This window comes from Papio anubis, chromosome 1 (genome assembly GCF_008728515.1).
Source record: "Papio anubis isolate 15944 chromosome 1, Panubis1.0, whole genome shotgun sequence".
Lineage (NCBI taxonomy): Eukaryota > Metazoa > Chordata > Mammalia > Primates > Cercopithecidae > Papio > Papio anubis.
Window position 1 is genome coordinate 68587589 of NC_044976.1, and position 23261 is coordinate 68610849.

The 23261-nt window shown below is 36.8% G+C and overlaps 1 protein-coding gene across 3 annotated transcripts in view; it reads right to left on the bottom strand.

Moving 5' to 3' along the window:
* Positions 1 to 3591: 3591 nt before the first annotated feature.
* ANKRD13C (ankyrin repeat domain 13C) overlaps positions 3592 to 23261 on the bottom strand; it is an 88005-nt gene continuing 68335 nt past the window's right edge. Inside the window, exons 10-13 of one of the 3 annotated variants that reach the window (XM_021942947.2) lie at positions 17589 to 17668; positions 15537 to 15635; positions 11659 to 11759; positions 3592 to 5840 (exon numbers count right to left, since the gene is read on the bottom strand). In XM_021942947.2, coding sequence (XP_021798639.1) covers positions 5710 to 5840; positions 11659 to 11759; positions 15537 to 15635; positions 17589 to 17668 — 411 coding nt within the window. In that variant the 3' untranslated portion in view covers positions 3592 to 5709. The remainder of the gene's footprint in view (positions 5841 to 11658; positions 11760 to 15536; positions 15636 to 17588; positions 17669 to 23261) is intronic. The other 2 variants (XM_021942955.2, XM_021942956.2) reach the window with 2 other exon arrangements.

Consider the following 23261-nt stretch of genomic DNA (forward strand, 5'->3'; position numbering starts at 1 on the left):
GCAAAATATAGCTGGCCAAGGAGTCTGAGAAGCTGAAGGAGGATCTGGGGACAGTGGAACAACTGCAGGCCCAACTGCCGCCTCATCCCAAAGGAGCAGCAGATAAGCAATGTGTGTAAGCTACAAAATTTGTTTCACTTCAGCCCTCCAAAACTCCTACATTATCCATATTCATTAGTCATGCACTGCATAATGTTGCCTCGTTTTGGTCAACAATGGACTGCATATAGGATCGCGGTCTCATAAGATTATAATGGAGCTGAAAAATTCCTATCACCTAGTGACATCGTAGCCATTGTAACATCCTAGCCCAGTGAATTATGTGTTTCTGGTGATGCTGGTGTACTCTGCTGCCAGTTGTATAAAAGTATAGTACATACAATTATGTACCATACATAATACTTGGTAATAAATTATTACTGGTTTATGTATTTACTATTTATTTTTGCAGTATGTGTGTTCTACTTATTACAAAAAAAAAAAAAAAAAAAAAAAAACAGTTATCTGAAAAACAACCCCAGGCAGGTCCTGCAGAAGGTATTTCAGGAGGTACTGTCATCACCGCAGATGACAGCTCTATGCATGTTATTGCCCCTTAAGACCTTCTGGTGGGACAAGATGTGGAGGCGGAAGACAGTGACATTGATGATCCTGACCCTGTGTAAGCCTAGCATAATGTGTGTTTTAGTTTTTTAAAAAAAGGCTAAAAAGTAAGGCCAGGTGCGGTGGCTCATGCCTGTAATCCAAGCACTGGGAGGCAGAGGTGGGTGGATCACAAGATCAAGAGATCAAGACCATCCTGGCCAACATGGTGAAACCCCGTCTCTACTAAAAATACAAAAATTAGCTGGGCATGGTGGCGTGTGCCTGTAGTCCCAGCTAGTCGGGAGGCTAAGGCAGGAGAATCACTGGAACCAGGGAGGCGGAGGTTGCAGTGAGCCGAGATCGTGCCACTGCACTCCAGTGACAGAGATTCCATCTCAAAAAAAAAAAAAAAGTTAAAAAGTAAAAATTTTATTAAATAGAAAAAAGCTCGCAGAATAAGGATATGAAGAAAGAATATTTGTAGATAGCTGTACCATGTGTTTTAAGCGAAGTGTTATTGCAAGAGTCAGTTAAAAAATTTAAAGCGCTTTGGGAGGCCAAGGCGGGTGGATCACCTGAAGTCAGGAGTTCCAGACCAGCCTGACCAACAAGGTGAAAATCCGTCTCTACTAAAAATACAAAAATTAGCCGGGCTTGGTGACAGGCGCCTGTAGTCCCAGCTACTCGGGAGGCTAAGACAGGAGAATTGCTTGAACCCAGGAGGTGGAGGTTGCAGTAAGCAGAGATTGCACCACTGTACTCCAGCCTGGGTGACAGAGAAAGAGTCCATCTCAAAAATATATATATATAATAAACAAATAAATTTAAAAACTTATAAAGTAACAAGTTACAGTAAGCTAAGGTTAATTTATTATTAAAAGAAATGTTAAAAATATATTTAGCATAGCTTAACTGTGTTTATGAAGTCCACAGGAGTGTACAGTTATGTCCTAGGCCTTCACATTCACTCACTACTCTCTCACTGGCTCACCTAGAGCAATTTCCAGTCCTGCAAGTTCCATTTATGCTAAATGCCCTATGCAAGTATACCATTTTTATCTTTCTATATCATATTCTTACTGTAGTTTTTCTATGTCTAGATACACAAATATATTATTATGTAAGTATAATTTGTGTAATACACAAATTGTGTTAGAATTGCCCACGGTGCTCAGTACAATAATATGCTGAACAGGCTTGTGGCCTCAGAGCAATAGGCTTTATCGTATAGTCTAGGTGAGTGGTCGGCTATACCACCTAGGTTTGTGTAAGTACACTCAATATGGTTCTCACAATGACAAAATCACCTGCTGCATTCCACAGAACATATGCCCATCATTAAGGGACACACAACTGTATTTAGAACATCCCAATCACTGTCATCCTTCTTTAGTCACCAAGAACTCTATATATGGGAGGTACAGGTAAGTAAGTGGTGGGTTTTATCTTTTTGGTCTTATGTCAGATAATGTTTCTTCTCTAAGCTAGTTAAAGTCATTTTCACCTACAAAACATGATGAAAACCAAGAATGATTAACAAGTACCTTTCTTAGAAGTTCTTAGGAGATTTTGCTTCAATATTTTTCAGTGTGTGGAAAAAGCAAAATTGTAATTCCATGTACCATAGGTACCATTATGACTAAAGAAAAGTACTACTCTTCTAAAATCAACTATAACAATTAAAAAGCTCATCACAAGGTAAGCTCACTCTGTAAGGATGGTTTGCATGATGTAAAAAATGTGATACTTAACATGTTATGAAATTTTTAAGTGGCAACCAGAGTTATTACTGCCCCAGATTTCTGACATAAACTGCTTTGCAAGAGTAGTTTTGGCTAATTTATAGTATACAAACAAATCATGGGCTTTTACTAAGCTTAGTTCTGCTATCTCTTTACAAGTGATTTAATACCTCCTGTCCACTTCTCTAATAGGGGCAAGTTTTACACCAGCTGTTTTTGAAAGTTTCCAAAGTTTGCAAATATAGTAACTTTGGTAAGAATGCATTTTGTTCATTTCAGAAAACAAGATTAAAATACCTTTTGCTGGAGTTAACAGCAGAGGCATATTATGTCCCATACTAAGCTGAGATTAATAATTTTTTACTCCATTTTAAAAGCTAGCATAATACAAGGACTTCTAATTCACCTAAAGTTGTCTACTCCAAGTTTTTCTCTAGCATGTTTGTAAATATGGGTAATATCAATGAGGAGAAGGAAGCACCTTTAATTCAGCAGTTGAACAACACAGGTTTGGACTGCACAGGTCTACTTATATGCAGATTTTCAACTGAACCCCTAACCTCCATGTTGTTCAAGGGTCAACTCTGTTTATTTACAATATTTACTTCAGCCCTTTCCATGGCCTGGAAACAGGATCTTTGTCTTCTGTAGACTTAGGGAAAACTAGGAAGAGGGCTCATTAAATAATCATTATTCATTACCCTCCCCCAGGGTGTGAATAATAAACTGTATGTAAATAATACTATAAAAACCCATTTTTATTAGCATGAGTGGGGCTTAATTCCAGTTCTGAGCAGAAGGAAACTAGTTTTTCATCTACCAACAGTTATCAGCAGACAGATGTGACAGTTTCTAAACCATCATATGTACTTATACTCCCAAAAATCAGGGCATCTACTTCATACTCCCCTTTTATGAAGTGTGGCAATTCTCTGTATGTGAATGTCTACAGAGGGCAAATTGTCTTATCAGAGAATTATTTTCTCAAAGATGGAAACCTATCTTCTCTGGATACCATACCAGTGGGGAAGAATATTACGCATTTCTAAATGGCTATTGAAGATGACTATGCGATGGTCCCCTACCCAATTTAAACAGTTTCAAAATCACAAATGGAGAAGAACATATAAAATTTTACGTACCTATATTGCAAAATCTTGATTTTTCATGTGGTATTATGAAAACATATGGTGTTTTGACTTATTCATTTGAAACACTGCATATAGCTTCATTAACTGGATTAAAAGGCACATTTCAAAAAATCTTCATTAAAAGTAATACTGTGAAAAGTTTATTTGCATCGATTAATTCCTTTTTTTCACCATCATAAGAGATATTGACATTTGTTTGCTCTTTGTGATCACAGAAAAGACACTTTGGAATGGATAATCTGTTTCTACCATTCTTTAAAGAAAACAGCTTTAAAAACAAAATTCAAGTGCAAAAATTTCCAGTAGTCTTCCTACCTCCAGTGTACCCCAGCAAAATATTCATAGCTGTGCTGTTAGGGAATTAATAAACCACAAGCTTCAATTACCCATGTTTTTTTCCTCCCTAAGTTGTCTGTACTTATGAAAACATATATAGAATATTCCTGAAAGTATACCATATTCCTACAAAGTAAGGGAGCCTAGAAGCAACAGTGATCACTGCCTTTCAGCGTCTCCAACCCCACATAACCACTGATAGGATAATTCAGTCTCTAAGTCATTTGATCTACCCATTTCCTAAATAACAGGGATCAACTTCTATTCAACAAAGCTAGTCTGGGTTTACTAACACGTTCCCCAAAATTCAATAGGCTCATGTAAGGTAGTAATTAGGTCTTTCAATTTTTAACTATGATTATTTTTCTTCATTATAAAATGTACTTAATGTCAACATATGCAATGCATGTATCAGTATGGAAGATGTAGCTTTAAAGATGTTTATTTAAAATTTTTCTTATGGTTTATACTTTGGATTTTTAAATCATATTTTCAATAAGGGTCTCTAAACTCCTTTCAAATTACCTAAAATCCTGGAAAAAGTTTAAGCTACTGGTCAGGCTAAAAAACTTGACAGATGCATTCTTCAGATATTCATCAGGATACATTTTAAAAACATCGATGTAAGTAAGCTCTTTAATACAACATGATACTTTATAACTGTTATACATTATTCCCCCTAATTTATTTTCATACTTGGACCTTCAAACCATCTTGGAATAAATAAGAAAAATTTTAAGTGCAAAAATGACTAATACATGATTTTATCACTTTGGAGACAATGAAATCAATATTTTCCTGTGATTTAAAAAAAATAAGCAATAGGAGTAATCAATCTTGCGTATACTTCTGGACTTGTAACAAATATATTGTTAGCATATAAAATGTTTTTATCTTATTTTGAAAGGATTAAATATGTAGGGTTGTCCAAAATATGTGTATTGTTTTTTAAAACTGACACCAATGCATCCATATTCTACTAAAAACAAACAAAATAATCAGACTGATGTGCACTTATTAGGAAGCAAGTTTAAAAATTTGGAATTCTTTTTAAAGTGCTGAGATTTGGAAGAGGAATATTTTAAACATGCTAACCATTGCCTTATGATGAACATAACAAGGACTCAAACTCAAGTTTAGAAAAAAAAAAAATAGAGGTTCTATGAAAGGAAGATTAGTAACAAACATTCAGGTAAAAACAAATAGCACCACAATGAATTGCACTAAGGTGCTAAAGGAGGTACCTTATTCCCTGCAGAGTGAACGCTCCTTCTGAAATGTATTGCAACATATAAATGCAATTGTTTAATGGTTACCATTTGGTTCATTCATCTACAGAAAATTGCATTCCTTCTAGTTCATTATATTGAACAAACATTCAAATTACTGAACTATACATAATGTTACATAGTTTACATTTTATGAAAACAAAGCTCGAAGGAATATTTATAAATGTCACCTTGCATAAAGATGACAAGTTTAAAAGGGCTCCATACCTCTTAAGACATTTAATTTACGTTAATGGTCCAGGAGTGTTTTAGATATAGATATAGATATATTTATATGCATATATATTTCAACAAGAAGTGTAAAAATTTTTAAAAACAAATCACAGCACTCATAGCTGCTTTACATACGAAGGTCTTAGGGTCATTAATGTGTCAAACTATTACATTTATAATATGTATATTTTTAAAAAGACCAAAAATGGCACATCAGAAAACTCGCTGAAATCGTTATTAGAGGCCCATTTCACTGTATCGTATTACTGATGCGTCAATTCAACATGTAATTCCCTTTTCTTCACTGAAAGCATTTGTCCCTTCTATTTGGATCCACTTCTAGGGTCTCTGCATTTTCTTTCCTTGGTTAGACAGCATCCTTTTCCACGTCAGTTAAAGATCAGGAAAACGGCTTGGGTCTTCCTTGTAGTCATCAGGTATAGTAAAGATGGAGCCATCAAATTCATCGTATCGAAACTCCTGAAAAGTCACAGTGGCTGTGATTGTGGGAAACACAGGTATATCTACAGAGAGAACATCAATGATAACATTGTAAAATCAAATGTTAATATTCATAGACTACAAAGTACTAAGGAGATGTCCATACTCTTTAAAATGTTAAAATAAAAAAAAAAAAAAAAAACACCTCAAGAATCAGAAGAATATGTAGTACTGAGTGTGTGTTTCAGAGAGAGTTCTGGGTATTAATTAGTGAGGAGAAAAAGACATTCAGGCATCCAGTGTTATATTGAAAACTCAAGATCCCATGCCTTCCTAGTCTTAAGAATATAATGCCAGATTCTACAGTCCTTTTTTCTTTGTCTTGGGGCAGAGGGACAGCTACTTTTGGACTTTTTGCATTCTGACTTTTTTTTCTTCAGATTATAGTATATATACTACTCCAACTCTTTCAGCTGATTTCTTTTCACTCTTACTAGCCCAAGTAAAATACTCTAATCCTTTTTTGTTTTAAAACATTAAAAACAACCTATCCCTTAAATATATGGGATAAAAACAGTCTCGTCAGAAATGGGAAAATATCATGCCACCACCACAGCCTAATCTTCCAAATGAAATATATTTCTGGCTGAAATTGTAAGTAAAATCAAGCAATTAAAATGAGCAAGTTAATGATTATACGGGAACCAGAAACAGTAAAATAAATAAAATGAACAAATATATTAAATTAAATGTTTAGTTTCATTCCTCATATGAGTTACTGACATGAGTACAAATCATAAAGCCTGGGTTCAGATTCCTATAAATCATTTTACTCATGAGCCTCAGGGATTTCATATGTAAAATAAAGAAACTCCGAAATTCCCTTAAAACTCTGAAATGAGGTTGGGTGTGGTGGCTCACACCTATACCTATAATCCCAATACTTTGGGAGGCCAAGGCAGGAAGATCACTTGAGCCCAGGAATTCAAAACCAGCCTGGGCAACATAGGGAGACCCTATCTCTATTTAAAATAATAATAATAAATAATTTTTTTTAAACTCTGAAATGAGTGTATGAAAGCTAATTCAAGTGTCTAGGGTAAGGACATACAGTAAACTAAGTCTAACTGATATAAGCTAGTATTTTATTGCAGAAAGTTATGTTCTTATGTAAAAAGCAAAACAAAATACCTTAGTTAGATTTAAACACAATAATCGACATACCAGTTATACAGTTTCCAGTTATTTCTGGAGGAAAAAGTCATTCCTTTGTACCTACTATGTGCAGATGCTATCCTTATCCAGGGGTCTGTACAGTAAGTCCTATGGCCATGCCTATTTTGGTAAGGCCCATAAGCTAAGAAAATATTTTACATTTTTAAATTTTTAGGTGAGAAAAAAGAATAGTATTTCACGAAGTGAAAATTAGGCTGGGTGTGGTAGCTCACACCTGTAATCCCAGCACTTTGGGAGGCTGAGGTGGGTGGATCACTTGAGGTCAGGAGTTCAAGACCAGCCTGGCCAACGTGGCAAAACCCCGTCTCTACTAAAAATACAAAAATTAGCTGGGTGTGGTGGCGGGTGCCTGTAATCCCAGCTATTCAGAAGGCTGAGGCAGGAGAATCGCTTGAACCCAGGAGGCAGAGGTTGCAGTGAGCCAAGATTGTGCCACTACACTAGTGCCTGGGGAACACAGCAAGACTCCATCTCAAAAAAACAAAACAAAAAAAACATTACATGAAAGTCAAACTTCAGTGTCTGTAAATAGCTTTTTTGGAACACAACATGCCCTCTCACTTACCTATTGTCTATGGCTGCTCTCATTCTCCAAATAAAAGAGTAGTTATGACAGAAACCATAGAGCCCATAAAGCCTAAAATGTTTATTATCTTTCAGACAAAGTTTGCTGACCCCATTCTAGGTTTTGGATATACATCACTAAATAAGAAACAAAATTCATGCACTTATAGAGATTACACTGGTTAGGATGGGCAGACAACAAGTAAATGATGATGAGTATCTAGAAAAAAATAAAGCATTAACAGCAGAATAGGGAGTCTCAGTGTTGGGGGTAAGAGTTGTTGAACAGGGTGGCCAAAGGAAAACCTCAATGACGGGACTTTTCAGTAAAGACCTGAGATAAGAACAAACCATGCAGTTGCCTGGAGGAAGAAAATTCCAAATAGAAGAACACGAAGTACGAAAGCCCTAAAAAGAAAATATCTGGTTTATTCTCGGAACAGCCAGGAGGTCAATGTGGCTGCAGCCAAATGAATGAGGGGAAGATTAGCAGGCGATGAGGTCAGAGGGCAAATAGGCTGCCAGATCCAGTGGGGTTTAGGCCAAGAAAAAAGACTTCAGTTTTCACTCTGGATGAGGTGGAAAGCCAATGGAAGGGTGTGACCAGGGTAGTGATGTAACTTGAATTTTGGCAGATGTAGTGAGAATATAATACAAGGTGACAAGAGTGAAGAGGGAAATGTACTCCAGAAGGAGCAGCCAGAGAGGGAGGAAGAAAACCAAGAGAGAGTCTATAAAGGAAGTCAGAGGAAAATGGAATGACTTGTCTCAGTTATTCATTGAGCCAAGGACTTCAAAACAAGAAAAGTCAAATCTTAAAGAGATTAAGATAAAAACAGAAAAGTTTCTACTAGATTTAACAATAAGGATCAATAATAAATAAAGAGGAAGAGAGAATCTGTAATGAACTAAGGGAGTACGCTTTTTATTCTGAGATAATTATAGATTCATAAGCAATTTTAAGAAATAATAGAGGCCAGGAACAGTGGCTCACACCTGTAATCCCAGTACTTTGGGAGGCCACAGTGGGCAAATCACTTGAGCTCAGGAGTTTGAGACCACCCTGGGCAACAAAGTGAGACCCCATCTGTACGACAAATACAAAAACTAACTGGGTGTGGTGGCTCATGTCTGTGGTCCCAGCTACTCAGGAGGCTGAGGTGGGAAGATGGCTTGAGACTGGGAAGCAGAAGTTGCAGTGAGCCGAGATCATGCCACTGCATTGTAGCCTAGGCAACAGCGTCAGACCCTCTCTCGAAACAAGGAAACAAGGACCCTCTCTCGAAACAAGGACAGGAAAGGACAGGACAGGACAGGACAGGACAGGAAAGGAAAGGAAAGGGAGAAAGGAAAGGAAAGGAAAAAGAGAAAGAGGAAGGAAGGAAGGAAGGAGGCTTTCAGATAGCTTGGCTGTGAAAAGCAAAGATTAAAGCAAGTGCTAGTGAAGTTACGGGGACTGTGTTTTTTTGTTGTTGTTTTTTTGTTTGTTTGTTTTTAGTTTTTAGTTTGATTTTAAAAGGGGAGAGACCTGAGCAAGCCTAGCAACTGAGAGGAAAAATGCAGTAGAGAGAGGTAGAAGGAAAACGAGAAATATGAAGTGACTGATACAGTTAGCTTATTTCTTTTTTTCTTTTTTTCTTTTTTTTTTTCCTTGAGACAGAGTCTCTTGCTCTTGTTGCCCAGGCTGGAGTACAATGGTATGATCTTGGCTCACTGTAACCTCTGCCTCCCGGGTTCAAGCGATTCTCCTGCCTCAGCCTCCTGAGTAGCTGGGATTACAGGCGCCCACCACGACGCCTGGCTAATTTTTAGTATTTTTAGTAGAGATGGAGTTTCACCATGTTGGCCAGGCTGGTCTCGAACTCCTGACCTCAAGTGATCCACCCGCCTTGGCCTCCCAAAGTGCTGGTATTACAGGCCTGAGCCACCATGCCCAGCGATACAGCTAGTTTTTCAAAAGAGCTGGGAAAACAGATTCATAATACAAATGAAGAGATTACTCAAGCTAAGCAGAGGGGCACTTCCAGTGAGACAGGAAGATGAAAGAAAAGGTTGGGCTTGGGGCAGAAAAGTCTGTATGGGGTGTTGGAAGTAGTGAGGGAGGTCCCATTTCTGATATTATCTTTTTGTATCAAAGGAAGTAAAAATCATCTGTGCTTAAGGTTGTAGGAGGAAGTGGTGGGGGAAGACGAAGATTTGATGATGAAAGAAGATCAAATTTAGTCTGAGCAAAATGAGAGAAGAAGCCAATCAGAGAAAAGACCATTCATAATCAGCACTTAAAGTTCTGGCTGATTCTGAAACATGTAATTGTGTTAACAATAATTTCCAAATTTTTATAATTTATCCCAATTGTGTTTTTTATCCTAAATGTAGAAAAAGAAATGGTGAAAGATTAAACATACACAGGAGGAAGTTTTACAGGGTTGGTTTAAAAGAAGGACAGTGAAACAAAAGAGAAATAGTTAAACAAATATCCCATAACTTTAAGTATACAAGCAAAAGATTATTCCTTGTTAAAAATGTGGTTCTACATCAAAGAAATGCCTGCAAAAAAAGGATTACAGATTTTTTTCCTTCTCATATAATGAAAATATTTCCTTTGCATAAAAATAAATGTATTGTGGGTTTGATTTGGGTTTAGAACTTAAAAATAGATGTGAATACAGAGATAGTTTGAAATTCTCATCTGTTTAACTCCTGTTCCCTATTCTGGTTTGTCTTGGGTCTCTTAACAGTACCTAGAAGGGAGTCTAAAACTTGAAATATTTCCCTCACCATAGAAAATGGCAGTGGAGTTTTAAACTTCTGCAGAAATGCTAACGTGAAGATCCCTTATGGCTACGGCACACAGCTCTGAATTGCATTAGTTTTCTAACCATTTCTGCCTAAGATCTTATCACTGATTTATCCAAGTAGACACTGGGTTCCTAGTGCTTTTGAATTGCAAAGGGCAACTAGAGGGACATTTTGAAAATCATTTATTTAAAAGTCATTTTTAATCTAGAAAACGTTTATTTCCAAGTGTGCAAAAGGGTGAAGATCAGGTTTAATTTTTAGTAATGAAAAAATTTTGGCCTAAGTATTCTGAGATGTGGTTTTAAAAATATTGAATAAAACAAGATATATCTGAAGAATTATAGTACTCATTAAACATTGAGTGGCTGAATTGATGGATAGTGTTAAAGGATCTCCTGAAGCTTGAATTATTGCTAAATCTAAATCTAAACACTCAAAACACCTTTTAACAGTCTCTTCTTCCTCGGTTTCTGATATGTTAGAAAGAAAAATATATGCAAAAATGACTGTGCTATTTCTAAAGATTATTGCTTAAGACTAAATTAAACATTTAGGGCTGAAAAATAAAATGTATGAGTATTACTTTATCCGTCAACAGTGACTGCTGACTCCAGAAACATTCTAACTACACAGAAACTCAAAGCATAGCTGAAAATCTGGGCTAATCTCTAGTCTCCCTATTTCACATGAAAAACATTATTACAATACATCATTTAGTTCACCCACACTTTTCTTGTGTGAAATAGATCCCTTACATTTAATTTAAATCAAGTAGAATAAGAATTCTCATCAGGCACTTTAAATACTAGACAAAACATAAATAAATGCATATAATTACTGAAAACCTTTACAAAAATGTAAGCAACTAGGACATCTATTTTCCTTTAAAACAGCAGCCCCCAACCTTTTTGGCACGAGGGATCTGTTTCATGAAAGATAATTATTCCACAGACTGGTGGGGGTCGGGGGAGGCTTTGGAATGAAACTGTTCCATCTCAGATCAGGCATTAGATTTCACAAGGAGCATGCAACCTAGATCCCTCACATGTGCAGTTCACAGTAGGGTTCATGTTCCTACAAGAATCTAATGCCACCACTGATCTGACAGGAGGCAGAGCTCAGGTGGCAATGCTCACTAGCCTGCTGCTCAGCTCATCTCCTGCTGTGCATTCCATTCCTAAAAGGTCATGAACCAGCAGAGGTGTGGGGACCCCTGCTTTAAAACAAATTGCTTATTAAATGTTAATAAACAGCTCCATATTCCTAATGGACACTAAAATTACATCTAAATTTTTCTCTTACCTAATTTTACAGGAAAGCCTGGAGGAAGCTTCATCTGAACAAATTCTCTAAGCTTGTTAAAGTGCTTGAAGGGAGCTATTACTTCTAAAACATTCAATAATCTGAAAAATGGAAGAAGAAAAAAATGTTTTCATTGTTCAAATTGCTATGTGTCCTTACGCTTTTTAACTACATGCTTCAAACTTGGACAGTAGTATTGACTTCCAGATATTAAGGATGAGTAAATTACACACTTTATTCCTCCTTTTTACTCTATAATGGTTTGTAACTTTTGATTGTTCAGCCATAATTTTCACAGTTGTTTGATTTTAGGTCCATATTTAGATGGACTCAAAGCTAATAACTAGATTCACTGTTTGGGTGGCTGATTTCCACTGTCAATTTATTGTGTGTGTAAAAGGCTCTTAAGTGCTTAATATTCCTTGATTTCCTGCATATTTGATAAATGATTGTTTATCTTTATTATGTTTAAAGGGAAATTTGACTCATATAAAATTTCAGGTTATACTATCTTTCCCTCTGAACTACAATTTCATAATATATCTTAGCATTCTATATCATATTAATCATTATGCTATAATTTCTTTCATGTTTTGGTTGGATGCATTTCTTTTTTAAGTAGTATTATTTTTCTTTCAAAAAAGTCCTATGACTGCTACGTTTCTTGAATTCTTTCGTGCTTGAGAATATCTTCAGTTGCCTCCATACATAAATGAAAGTTAGAAATACTGACAGATCACACTTCTGTTACTTCAGAAAAGCAAAGATATATAAAAATATGTAAGGCCAGGATGATTTTACCCCTTTTCTGCCAGGGTGCCTTTGGATTTCTTTATCAATAACTAAAGCCTAATAGTTAGATCAGGATAATTTTTGTTACTAATCATTCTGTATCAATTTTTCGTGGAACCTAACGTCATCCTATAGATTTAGTTCTTCATTACTGAGAAAATTTCTTCTATCATATTTTGAATATTATTTTGATTATACTTGGAGGCCTTTTAAGTAAAACATGAATGACTCATATTGAACCACTTTTGTCCTCCATACAAATTGCTTGTGTAATTTCTTTAATCTCTTCTTCTACTGAATTCACCAAGAGCTGTCAAAATTTAATTTTCAGTTACATCTATTCTATTCATTACTGTTTCTACTGTATTTGTTTTGTAACAGTGTCATTTAGTGCTCAATTTATTTCCTTAGCTTTACAATTTCCTTTTCATTTCATTTTACTGTCTTACATTCTCATCTCAGAAAGATCTACTTTATACTGATTTCGTGTTCTTTCTTGTTTTCTATGGCATATATAGGTAATTTTCTTTTTTTTTTTTTTTTTTTTTTTTACCTTTTAGAACAAATTCTTTGGCATTTGTACTCTGTGTTCTATATTTCTTTTTCTTTTCTTTCTTCCTTTTTTTCTTTTTTGAGATGGAGTTTCACACTTGTTGCCCAGGCTGGAGTGCAATGGCGTGATGTCGGCTCAATGCGAACTCTGCCTCCTGGGTTCAAGCAATTGTCTCAGCCTCCCGAGTAGCTGGGATTACAGGCACGTACCACCACTCCTGGCTAATTTTGTATTTTTAATAGAGACGGGGTTTCTCCATGTTGGTCAGGCTGGTCTCAAACTCCCGACCTCAGGTGATCCACCCGCCTCAGCCTCTGAAAGTGCCGGGATTACAGGCGTGCGCCACTGTGCCCGACTCCTCATTTCATTTTCTTTTTCAGGAGTAGTGGTTATAACTGCCACATTTTATAAATTCTAAGATACTCTTTTTTTTCATATAACATATCTGAAATTAGGATAACTCCTAAAATTGATGACATCTTAATATTTGCTGTAATTTTCATCTTTATTAGTAAGTAGAATATAAAATTGGTGAATCTTTGGCCAGGTGTGGTGGCTCACACCTGTAATCCCAGCACTTTGAGAGGCCCAGGTGGACAGATCACCGGAGGTCAAGAGTTTGAGACCAGCCTGGCCAACATGGTGAACCCCATCTCTACTAAAACTACAAAAATTATCCAGGCGTGGTAGTGCACACATGCCTGTAGTCCCAGCTAATTGGGAGGCTGAGGCAGGAGGATCACTTGAACCTGGGAGACAGAGGTTGCAGTGAGCCGAGATTGCACCATTGCACTCCAGCCACAGCAACAGAGTGAGACTCTGTCTCAAAATAAATAAATAAATAATAAAATAAAATTGGTGCATCATTGAGTCAATTGGGTCCTAGATATGACAGATTATGGCAGATCTGTATGTGTAGCTAACTTTCCACATTTTCTGATACTTATGTCTCTCTGACATAACTTGAGGGCTATACAGAACATTCTATCTACTTTTCTAAAGCCTAGGTATGGGGAAAGCTCAGGTATGTACATACTTTTTTAAAAAAATATGCACCCTGCTCTCTTCTCCAATCATTTTTTAAAAATGTATTAGGCCGTTAAAAAATTAATGCATTAGGCCAGATTTGAAAGGGAAGGAACTAGTAAGAGAAAATAGCCCAGTGCTTCATCTCCTCCCTCCCACTTTAGTGAGGAGCCTAAAACTATCGTTGTATCAGTCAGTTCTTGCTACCCATCTCTCATTCCAGTCATTTTTCCAAATTGAGTATTTTTAAAAAGGAGCATCCAATGAGTGCATGTTTGAGAGGATATATTCAATATGTTTACCAGAATATTATTGAAAATGGTGACAAACTACAAATAACCAAAATGTTTATCAGTAAATGAATGATAAACAGTATATCAACACTACAAAATATCAAGGAAAAAGAATAGACGAAAATATAATCACTGTAAAACTTCAAGACACACTCATTTTTTCCTTTCTTTTTTTGAGATGGAGTCTCCTTTGTCGCCCAGGCTAGAGTGCAGTGGTGCGATCCTGGCTCACTGCAACTTCTGCCTCCTTGGTTCAAGCAATTCTCCTGCCTCAGCCTCCCTAGTTGCTGGTTTTACAGGCATGCGCCATATGCCTAGCTAATTTTTATATTTTTAGTAGAGATAGGGTTTTACCACGTTGGCCAGGCAGATCTCAAACCCGTGACCTCAGGTGATCCGCCCGCCTTAGCCTCCCAAAGTACTGGGATTACAGGCATGAGCCACCACGCCCAGCCAAGATACACTTACTTTTAAATGAAAACAAGAAACACATAGAACAAAACATGAATGATTCCCCCATTTTTATTTTAAAAAACGAAAAATATGGATAACTCTAGTCAAAAATACACCAAATAGTCATTAACTACTGATGTGTTAAAACATCACATTTTATTCTGTAAATTTCCATACTTTTTGATTTTTTTAAAAAACAAGCATGTATTAATGTATTACTTTTATAATTTAAATAACCTACTTGGCTGGGCATGGTGGCTCGTGCCTGTAATCCCAGCACTTTGGGAAGGTGAGGTGGGTGGATCACCTGAGGTCAGAGGTTCGAGGCCAGCCTGGCCAACATGGTGAAACCTCATCTCTACTAAAAATACAAAACTTAGCCAGGCGTGGTGGTGGGCACCTGTAATCCCAGCTACTCGAGAGGCTGAGGCAGGAGAATCGCTTGAACCCAGAAGGCGGAGGTTGCGGTGAGCCGAGATTGTGCCACTGCACTCCAGCCTGGGCGACAGAGCAAGACTCCATCTTTTAAAAAAAAAAAAAAGAAAAAAAAATCTACTCAAAAATGTATCTGGTGAAAGTAGTAAAACTCAATACTGTTGCAAACCAGAAAATTTCCAGCGTGGGGCACACACTATCAAGGCAATGGCTATCTGCTTTTCATTTCAAAGGTCTCAAATGCACCACTGGGGTACAAATATTATTACAGCCTTTAGGGTTTAATAGTTTCTTTCATAAACATTTGTAGTTAGTAACAAACTTACAACTCTATCCCTAAGGGAAATTCCTGGCTCATGGCTATCGTAGCTTTAAACGTTTTCTTACTCTCTTTGCACACCAATTCTCTACCCAGATGAGGAGCTCTAAAATGGGAGGAAAAAAAAAAGTTAGGAAACTTTTTCCATAGTCTACCACCTTCCTAAGAAGCATCTGTCATCTTTCAACGACATTCATTAATATTTCAATTTTTCTTACTGTCTGTAGAAATAAAATTATGCTAAAAGGGAATAAGATATGCATAAAAAATTAAGACAAAGGCAATAAAAAAGAATAGCAAAGAGTAAAAGTTCAGAAATTATCAGATCTAAACTAATTTCACATTGAATATAATCTTAATAATCACTATTTTTAGGAATAAAGAAAATCATTAGTAAAAAACTTTTTAAGGTATCATTGTATATCTTTAAAGCCACTTATTCAATTCAACTTCTTTACTGCATATTGCAGTCTCTTCACTGATTAATAAGAAATATTGTGAAGAATAAGGAATTCTATATTAACTATTATCAAAAGAAAATTATCAATTTAGCCTAAAGATCTAATTGGCTTTTATTTGCAGTTCTAGCACAGGACAGTACCTAATTCTGTGAAGTAGAATGAGCATTCCAATAAGCTGAACAGAGGAGGTTATCTTTAGAGACTGAAAAGGGCTGAAGTGGAAACAGTGGGGAAAAAAGGTGATCTGGTTATTTCAAAGTTGCTTTCCTTATACAGTTAAAAAAAACAGAAGACTTCATTACTATGCCGACTCAGGTTGCCTGGAATGTCCTTTTTTTCTTTTCAAACTGGCCCATTTCAAAGTTCAGTTTAACTATGTAGTACTTAGCAGAAGTAACTGCATTCTGGTTTGGTATGGTCTGCTGGTGCCTAGTGCATGTGGGAGGCTAATCTAATACAACAATCCACTCACAAATTTTGTTTAACACTATAAAATATTAAGGTGAGGCACAGTGGCTCATAGCTGTAATCCCAGCATTTGAGAGGCCGAGGCAGGTGGATCACTTGAGCCCATGAGTTTGAGACCAGCCTGACCAACATGGTGAAACCCTGTCTCCACTAAAATACAAAAATTAGCTGGGCATGGTGGAGCGCACCTGTAATCCCAGCCACTCGGGAGGCTGAGGTGAGAGAATGGCTTGAACCTGGGATGCGGAGGTTGCAGTGAGCCGAGATCACACCCACTGCACTCGAGCCTAGGCAACAAAGTGAGACTCCATCTCAAAAAAAAAAAAAAAAAAAAAAAAAAAACCTATAAAAATATTAAGATGGAAACATCTTGGAGAAATTAGAAAAATACAACAAAACTTTCAATAAGAAAAAAAAACGATGACAACTCCTTCCTAAACAGGAGCGGGAAAGTAATATTTTATATTTTATTCTCCACCAAAAGGAAATAATGGTTGACCAGGATACACTTTTTACTTATCCATTTATCAAAAATAAACCCTTTCTTTATTCATTCATCATTCTTTCAGTCAATAAATATAAAATGAGTATGAGCTATGTGGTAGGCACTCTACTGTTAGTAATATTACATCAGCAAAGGTCCTATGGAAGGATGGTGAGTAGTCTAGCACAGGTTGAAACTAAAGGATAATGACAGGTGAGGAGCTTGGAAAGGCAAAAAAGAAGATAAATAATGAATGGCCTTGCACACTATGCTAAAAAATCAGGATAATCACAAAATAGAAAAGCTCATCATACAATGGGAAATCTCAAATAAGCAACTGTCCTGTGCAATTTCCTACATCCTATTTCCTTAGAACAGTGTTCTTTAGTTTTTTAGGTGTGTATAAATTGACAGGAGGGATACAGAAAGAAAGATCTACAACCATTTGCAAGAGTTTACATAATTTGGGACATTTTGTCCTTATTATACTTAATCCATATTTTTAAAAGGTAGAAGAACTGCTTCAGTCAAAAATATATCAATAATTCTCTCCAAAATAATTTTACACCTAAATGTTCACATATTCAGTTTTTACAAATTATTCTTTCTAAAAGTCAAATAATACATAAACAACAAAAAAACTTACTTTCCATTTTCAGCAGATATATATTCTTCCCATGTAATAGTGTTCTGAGGAGGAGGTGTAAGCGACTGTCTTCGAATCGGCTGCCAAAAACAAAAAGAAAGAAAGAAAGCGGGGGTGGGAGAAAAAGAAAAATGTTATTTTTTAAATATAAGATGAAAATATATAGTAAACGATTAAAACCAACAATCTACTTAATCTCTTCAATATAATACTTGAAAAGGTTACTTCTAAGATCATTCCATGGTGATTTAAGTTCTATTGGTAATATTTATTATCAATTTTTTTCTAAATCCCAAAAAGACAAATATCAAAGTAATAACACCCATTCATTGAATGTGTCAATCATCTAAAATGTTCCTAGCATCATACTAGCTGCTAAACATAGGAACTACAAAGAAGTGTAAAAACTAACTCTGGGCCCGGCATGGTGGCTCATGCTTGTAATCCCAGCACTTTAGGAGGCCAACGTGGGTGGATCACAAGGTCAGGAGTTCAAGACCAGCTTGGCCAAGATGGTGAAACCCCGTCTTTACCAAAAATACAAAAGAATTAGCTGGGCTTGGTGGTGAGTGCCTGTAATCCCAGCTACTCAGGAGGCTGAGGCAGAGAATTGCTTGAACCCAGGAAGCGGAGGTTGCAGTGCGCCGAGATCGTGTCACTGCACTCCAGCCTGGGCGACAGAGCAAGACTTCGCCTCAAACAAAAAACAAAAAACTCTGACTTCAAGGAATTTATAATTCAGTTAGAAAGAAAAGAAAAATAATACAGACATGAACAGTCAACCAGAAATACAAAAGAGCATATTAAAGGCCAAATGAGATTACAGAAAATGGAAAATATGTCAGAAATGATAGCAATCTTCTGTGGGTAATAATCAAGACTATGCAATTGGACTTCAGATTTAAATGAAGATGAAACAGTGTTTTTAAAACAGAGAAAATTAAAGGTAAAAAACACAAGGAGACTGATTTAAACTCAGATGGGAAGTTTAAAACGGAGATCAACTTAGATGATAAAAATTGCAAAGGTCAGATTTTAAAACTTTCACCTTATCTTTGCTAAATATGAATTTCAATCACTGTAAGATGGACTGGCAATAAGGAACTAAACTCTGGAGCACAAGTGGAAATTGGAAATTCCTGGGCCAGGTGGAATGGCTCATGCCTGTAATCCCAACACTTTGGGAGACAAAGATGGGAGAATCACTTGAGCCCATGAGTTTGAGACCAGCCTAGGCAATAAAATGAGGCTCTGTTTCTTAAAAAAAAAAAAAAAAAAAAAAAACAACAACAACAACAACAACATTAGCTGAGTGTGGTGGTGCATGCCTGTGGTCCCAGTTACTTGAAAAGCTGAGGCAGGAGGATCACTTGAGCCCAGGAGGTTGATGCTGCAGTGAGCCAAGATTACACCACTGCACTCCAGCCTGGGTAACAGAGTAACACCCTGCCTCATAGGAAGAAAAAAAAGAACTGGCCAGGCATGGTGGCTCATGCCTATAATCCTAGCACTTTGGGAGGTCAAGGCTGGTGGATCACTTGATGTCAGGGGTTCAAGACCAGACTGGCCAATATGTTGAAACCCCATCTCTACTAAAAATACAAAAATTAGCCAGGCGTAGTGGCTCACACCCGTAATCCTAGCTACTCAGGAAGCTGAGGTAGGAGAATCACTTGAACCCAGGAGGCAGAGATTGCAGTGACCTGAGCTCACGTCACTGCATTCCATGACCCAAGATGACGCCACTGCACTCCGGACTGGACAACAGAGCGACTGTCTGTCTCAAGAAAACAAAACAAAACAAAACAAAAACCTCATACATTTTTTTTTTTTAATTTTTTTTCAATTGCTAATGAAAATCTAACAGGACTATGGAGCAAAAAGATAGTAAGTGAAAGACTAATATAAATAATAAGATGATAACAACATTAAGAGAGGGTCTCATTCAAGAAATGTGGTTTTACATATAATCAGTGTAAGATGTTAATGAGCCGTATATTAGAGTTGTTAAAATCAAGGACTGTTAAGACACAAAATTGAGTTAGAATCCCAGCTCCAATACCTGGTAGTTGTGTGAATTTGGGCAAGTTACTTTTTATTATGTCAACTTAACTCACCTGCAAAATGGGAATTGGGCCACTAACTCATAGTTAAAAATTAATAGAGATAACATATGTTAAAAGCTTAGTGCAGGCCAGGTGTGATGGCTCATGCCTATAATCCCGGCACTTTGGGAGGCCAAGGCAAGTCGATCCCTTGAGCTCAGGAGTTTGAGACCTGCCTGGGCAGCAGAGCAAAACCCCATCTCTACAAAAAATACAGAAAAAAAAAAGTAACCAGGAGTGTTGGCACACACCTGTGGTCCCAGCTACTTGAAGGGCTGAAGTGGGAGGACGGCTTGAGCCCAGGACATGGAGGCTGCAGTGAGCCAAGATCATGCCACTGCACTCCAGCCTGTAGGACAGAACAAGACTGTCTCAAAAAAAAAAAAAAAAAAAAAAAAAAAGAGAGAGAAGCAGTAAATGGAGGAAAAGTTTTTTCTCTGTCCTCCCTGTTTTCTGCGTAACTACAGAACATAAATTTTGCTTCACTGGAGATAACCTATACTCTTACTGGCTCAGCAACAGCACCAGAGGAATCTGCAAACAAACCTTACTCCTTTCCTGTCCTTGGAAACCTAAAATCACTTTCGTTTGTCCTGTCATTTCTCTACAAATTTATTGTTCTTTGTTGAAGATGCTATATAAGTTGAGTTCTAAGCCACTATTTTGAGTTACTTTTTTTTTTTTTTTTTTTTTTTTGAGACATAGTCTCACTCTGTTACCCAGGCTGGAGTACAGTGGCACAATCTCGGTTCACTGCAACCTCTGCCTCCCAGGTTCAAGCAATACTTCTGCCTCAGCCTCCTGAGTTGAGATTACAGGTGTGCATCACCAAGCCCAGCTAATTTTTGTATTTTTAATAGAGATGGGGTTTCGCCATGTTCGCCGGGCTGGTCTCAAACTCCTGGCCTCAAGTGATCTGCCCAACTCAGCCTCCCAAAGTGCTGGGATTACAGGTGTGAGCCACTGTGCCCAGTCCTTCAGTTACTTTTCACTGGGGTTTCTCGTGTGGTGTGCGGCACGCATTAATAAACTTGTGTGCTTTTCTCTTGTAAACCTGTCTTTTGGTACGAGAGTCCATATCAACTAAGAACTAAGTTTGGAAGAAGTAAAGTTTAGTTTCCTTTACAGTATAATGGAGGCCAAAAGAAAAGACTGTTTCAATATCAAACTACAGAGACTTTGAGGAGAAAGAAGCCTGAAAAAGGCCATAAATTTTGTTGGTTAGCAGTCACTGGTAATGTCTGATCATGGCCACCAGGTCCAGCTAATGTTTTGTATGTTTTAGTAGAGACGGGGTTTCACCATGTTAGCCAGGCTGGTCTCGATCTCCTGACCTCATGATCTGCCCACCTCAGCCCCCCAAGTGCTGGGATTACAGGCGTGAGCCACCGCGCCCAGCAGTATGAATCATCTTATACCACGTGAATGGAAGGCCACATCCTAGGAATGGCAGAGAAGACAAAAGGAAAAAAGCTGTCTGAGATTAACTCACAGAGCAGAGAAAAACCACACAAACTCAGATTTTTATATGAGAGAAAAACAATCTTTTATCTTGTTTAAGTCACTGTTCTTTTGAGATTTCTTATAAGCAGCCAAACTTACATCATAACCAATACCAAATTCCAAATTTACACTGGGATATTATACATAATACTATGGCATGTAGCAATGGCTTATCAGTAGAATGACGAAGAGGCTTAAAAGCTAGTAAATGAACCTCACAAATGCTGTGGCAAAACATTAGGTAAAATAGTATCTAGTGATATGCTAGAAAGCAGAGAGACATGCGTTAATAGAACCTTTAATTTTAGGGGAAACTGTTGGAAACATTTAAGATTGCTCTGCAACCTAGAACCACAGCAAAGACTAATCCCATATCCACCGAAATCTCTATTAATATTTTTAATATTATATATATAACATTTTCATGGTAAAGACACATTTGTCACATGATTACATAACGTGGCACGTCACATCATTATATTTTTTTCAGGTAATAACTTTTCCAAATAAGTTTCTACCATTTCTAAATAAACTCTTTCTAAACAGTACATTATACATTCCCCATCTTAGTAAAGAGTGTAATCAATGTAATTTAACCTTTCGTTGAGCACTTTATCTCATTGTTATAAATATCAATTATCATATTCTAAAAATGTCTTTCTAGTTTAAGTTTATCCTAATTAGTCCTTTATTTTTTTTCAACAAATCCCAAATAGATCCAGAGTCCTTTATTATATACTGACACTTCTAGCTGAATCCTTCAGTGCCCCCTCTATACTGATGCCATGGCTATCTAATGGAACAGGAAGACACAGAGGTTGGTGCAATACCAGATAACTCTTTAATGTTATTTTGCCAAATCAATCAGCTCTGTAACTGAAATACCTTCAAGCCTTTCCCTCATAATTAAATGTAAAACTTCTGACGACTATTTTCCTTGAAGCATATAGGAAATACTTTATTTCTAGGTTTGTTATCATTCTAATATTTTATATGGCAAAGCCTTCTGAAAGTTTAAGATATTCATGTATTTTATTATGTATTCCTATTTAGATTTGTAAATAAAGAAAAAAATCTATGCCAGTACAGTGGCTCACACCTGTAATCCCAGCACTCCGGGAGGCCGAGGCAGGTGGATCATGAGATCAGGAGTTCGAGACCAGCCTGACCCATATGATGAAACCCCGTCTCTACTAAAAATACAAAAATTAGCCGGGTATGGTGGTGCACACCTGTAATTCCAGCTAGTCAGAAGGCTGAGGCAGGAGAACTGCTTGGAGCTGGGAGATGGAGGTTACAGTGAACTGAGATCATGCCATTGCACTCCAGCCTGGGCAACAGAGCAAGAGCAAGACTCCATCTCAAAAAAGAAAAAAAAAATCCATAATCATGAATAGGGCTTAACTCAATATTCTGAACATACAGTTGGCACAGTATAAGTGCTGTTATCACTGACTCTGACTAAGGTATAAACGGAGCATTGTTCCCTACTCCAATGATAACTGGTTACAAGAAGGAGCTAAAAATACAAGAGCAAGTATCCATGATTTAAGAATTTCTGAGCACTTAAATTTTGCTATCAAAATTTTTGTCAAAAATATATATTAAATGCTAGAACCACATCTGGGAAAGAAGAGAAAAAAAGGCAGAAGAAGTACAGTAAAAGTAGTCAAATGGCAAATAATTCCTTCTAAATATTACCTATAAGCCATTTCTTGCAGAAATTGAAATAAATGTTTGGCTGGGGGTAGGGGACAAGAAGAAACCCAAAAGCTATTTATTTAAAATAAAGTATATAAATTCATTCCAAAAAGGAGTAGACATTTATTTTTAAGAACTGAAATTCTATTAAAACATGGCTTTAAAATATAGAATTTTCATGTCTTTTGAAAAAAATAAGAAATCATATATATTTTCTAGATTTTTGAAACTTTTAATAATTCTCCAAAATCAAAAATATACTTTTTACTATTATGTGCTCTACTAGTTTTTACTACATTTACCAATAACATATTCCCAGGATTATTTCTTAAGGTTTCCCCACTCTTTCCCAACTTCATTTTCT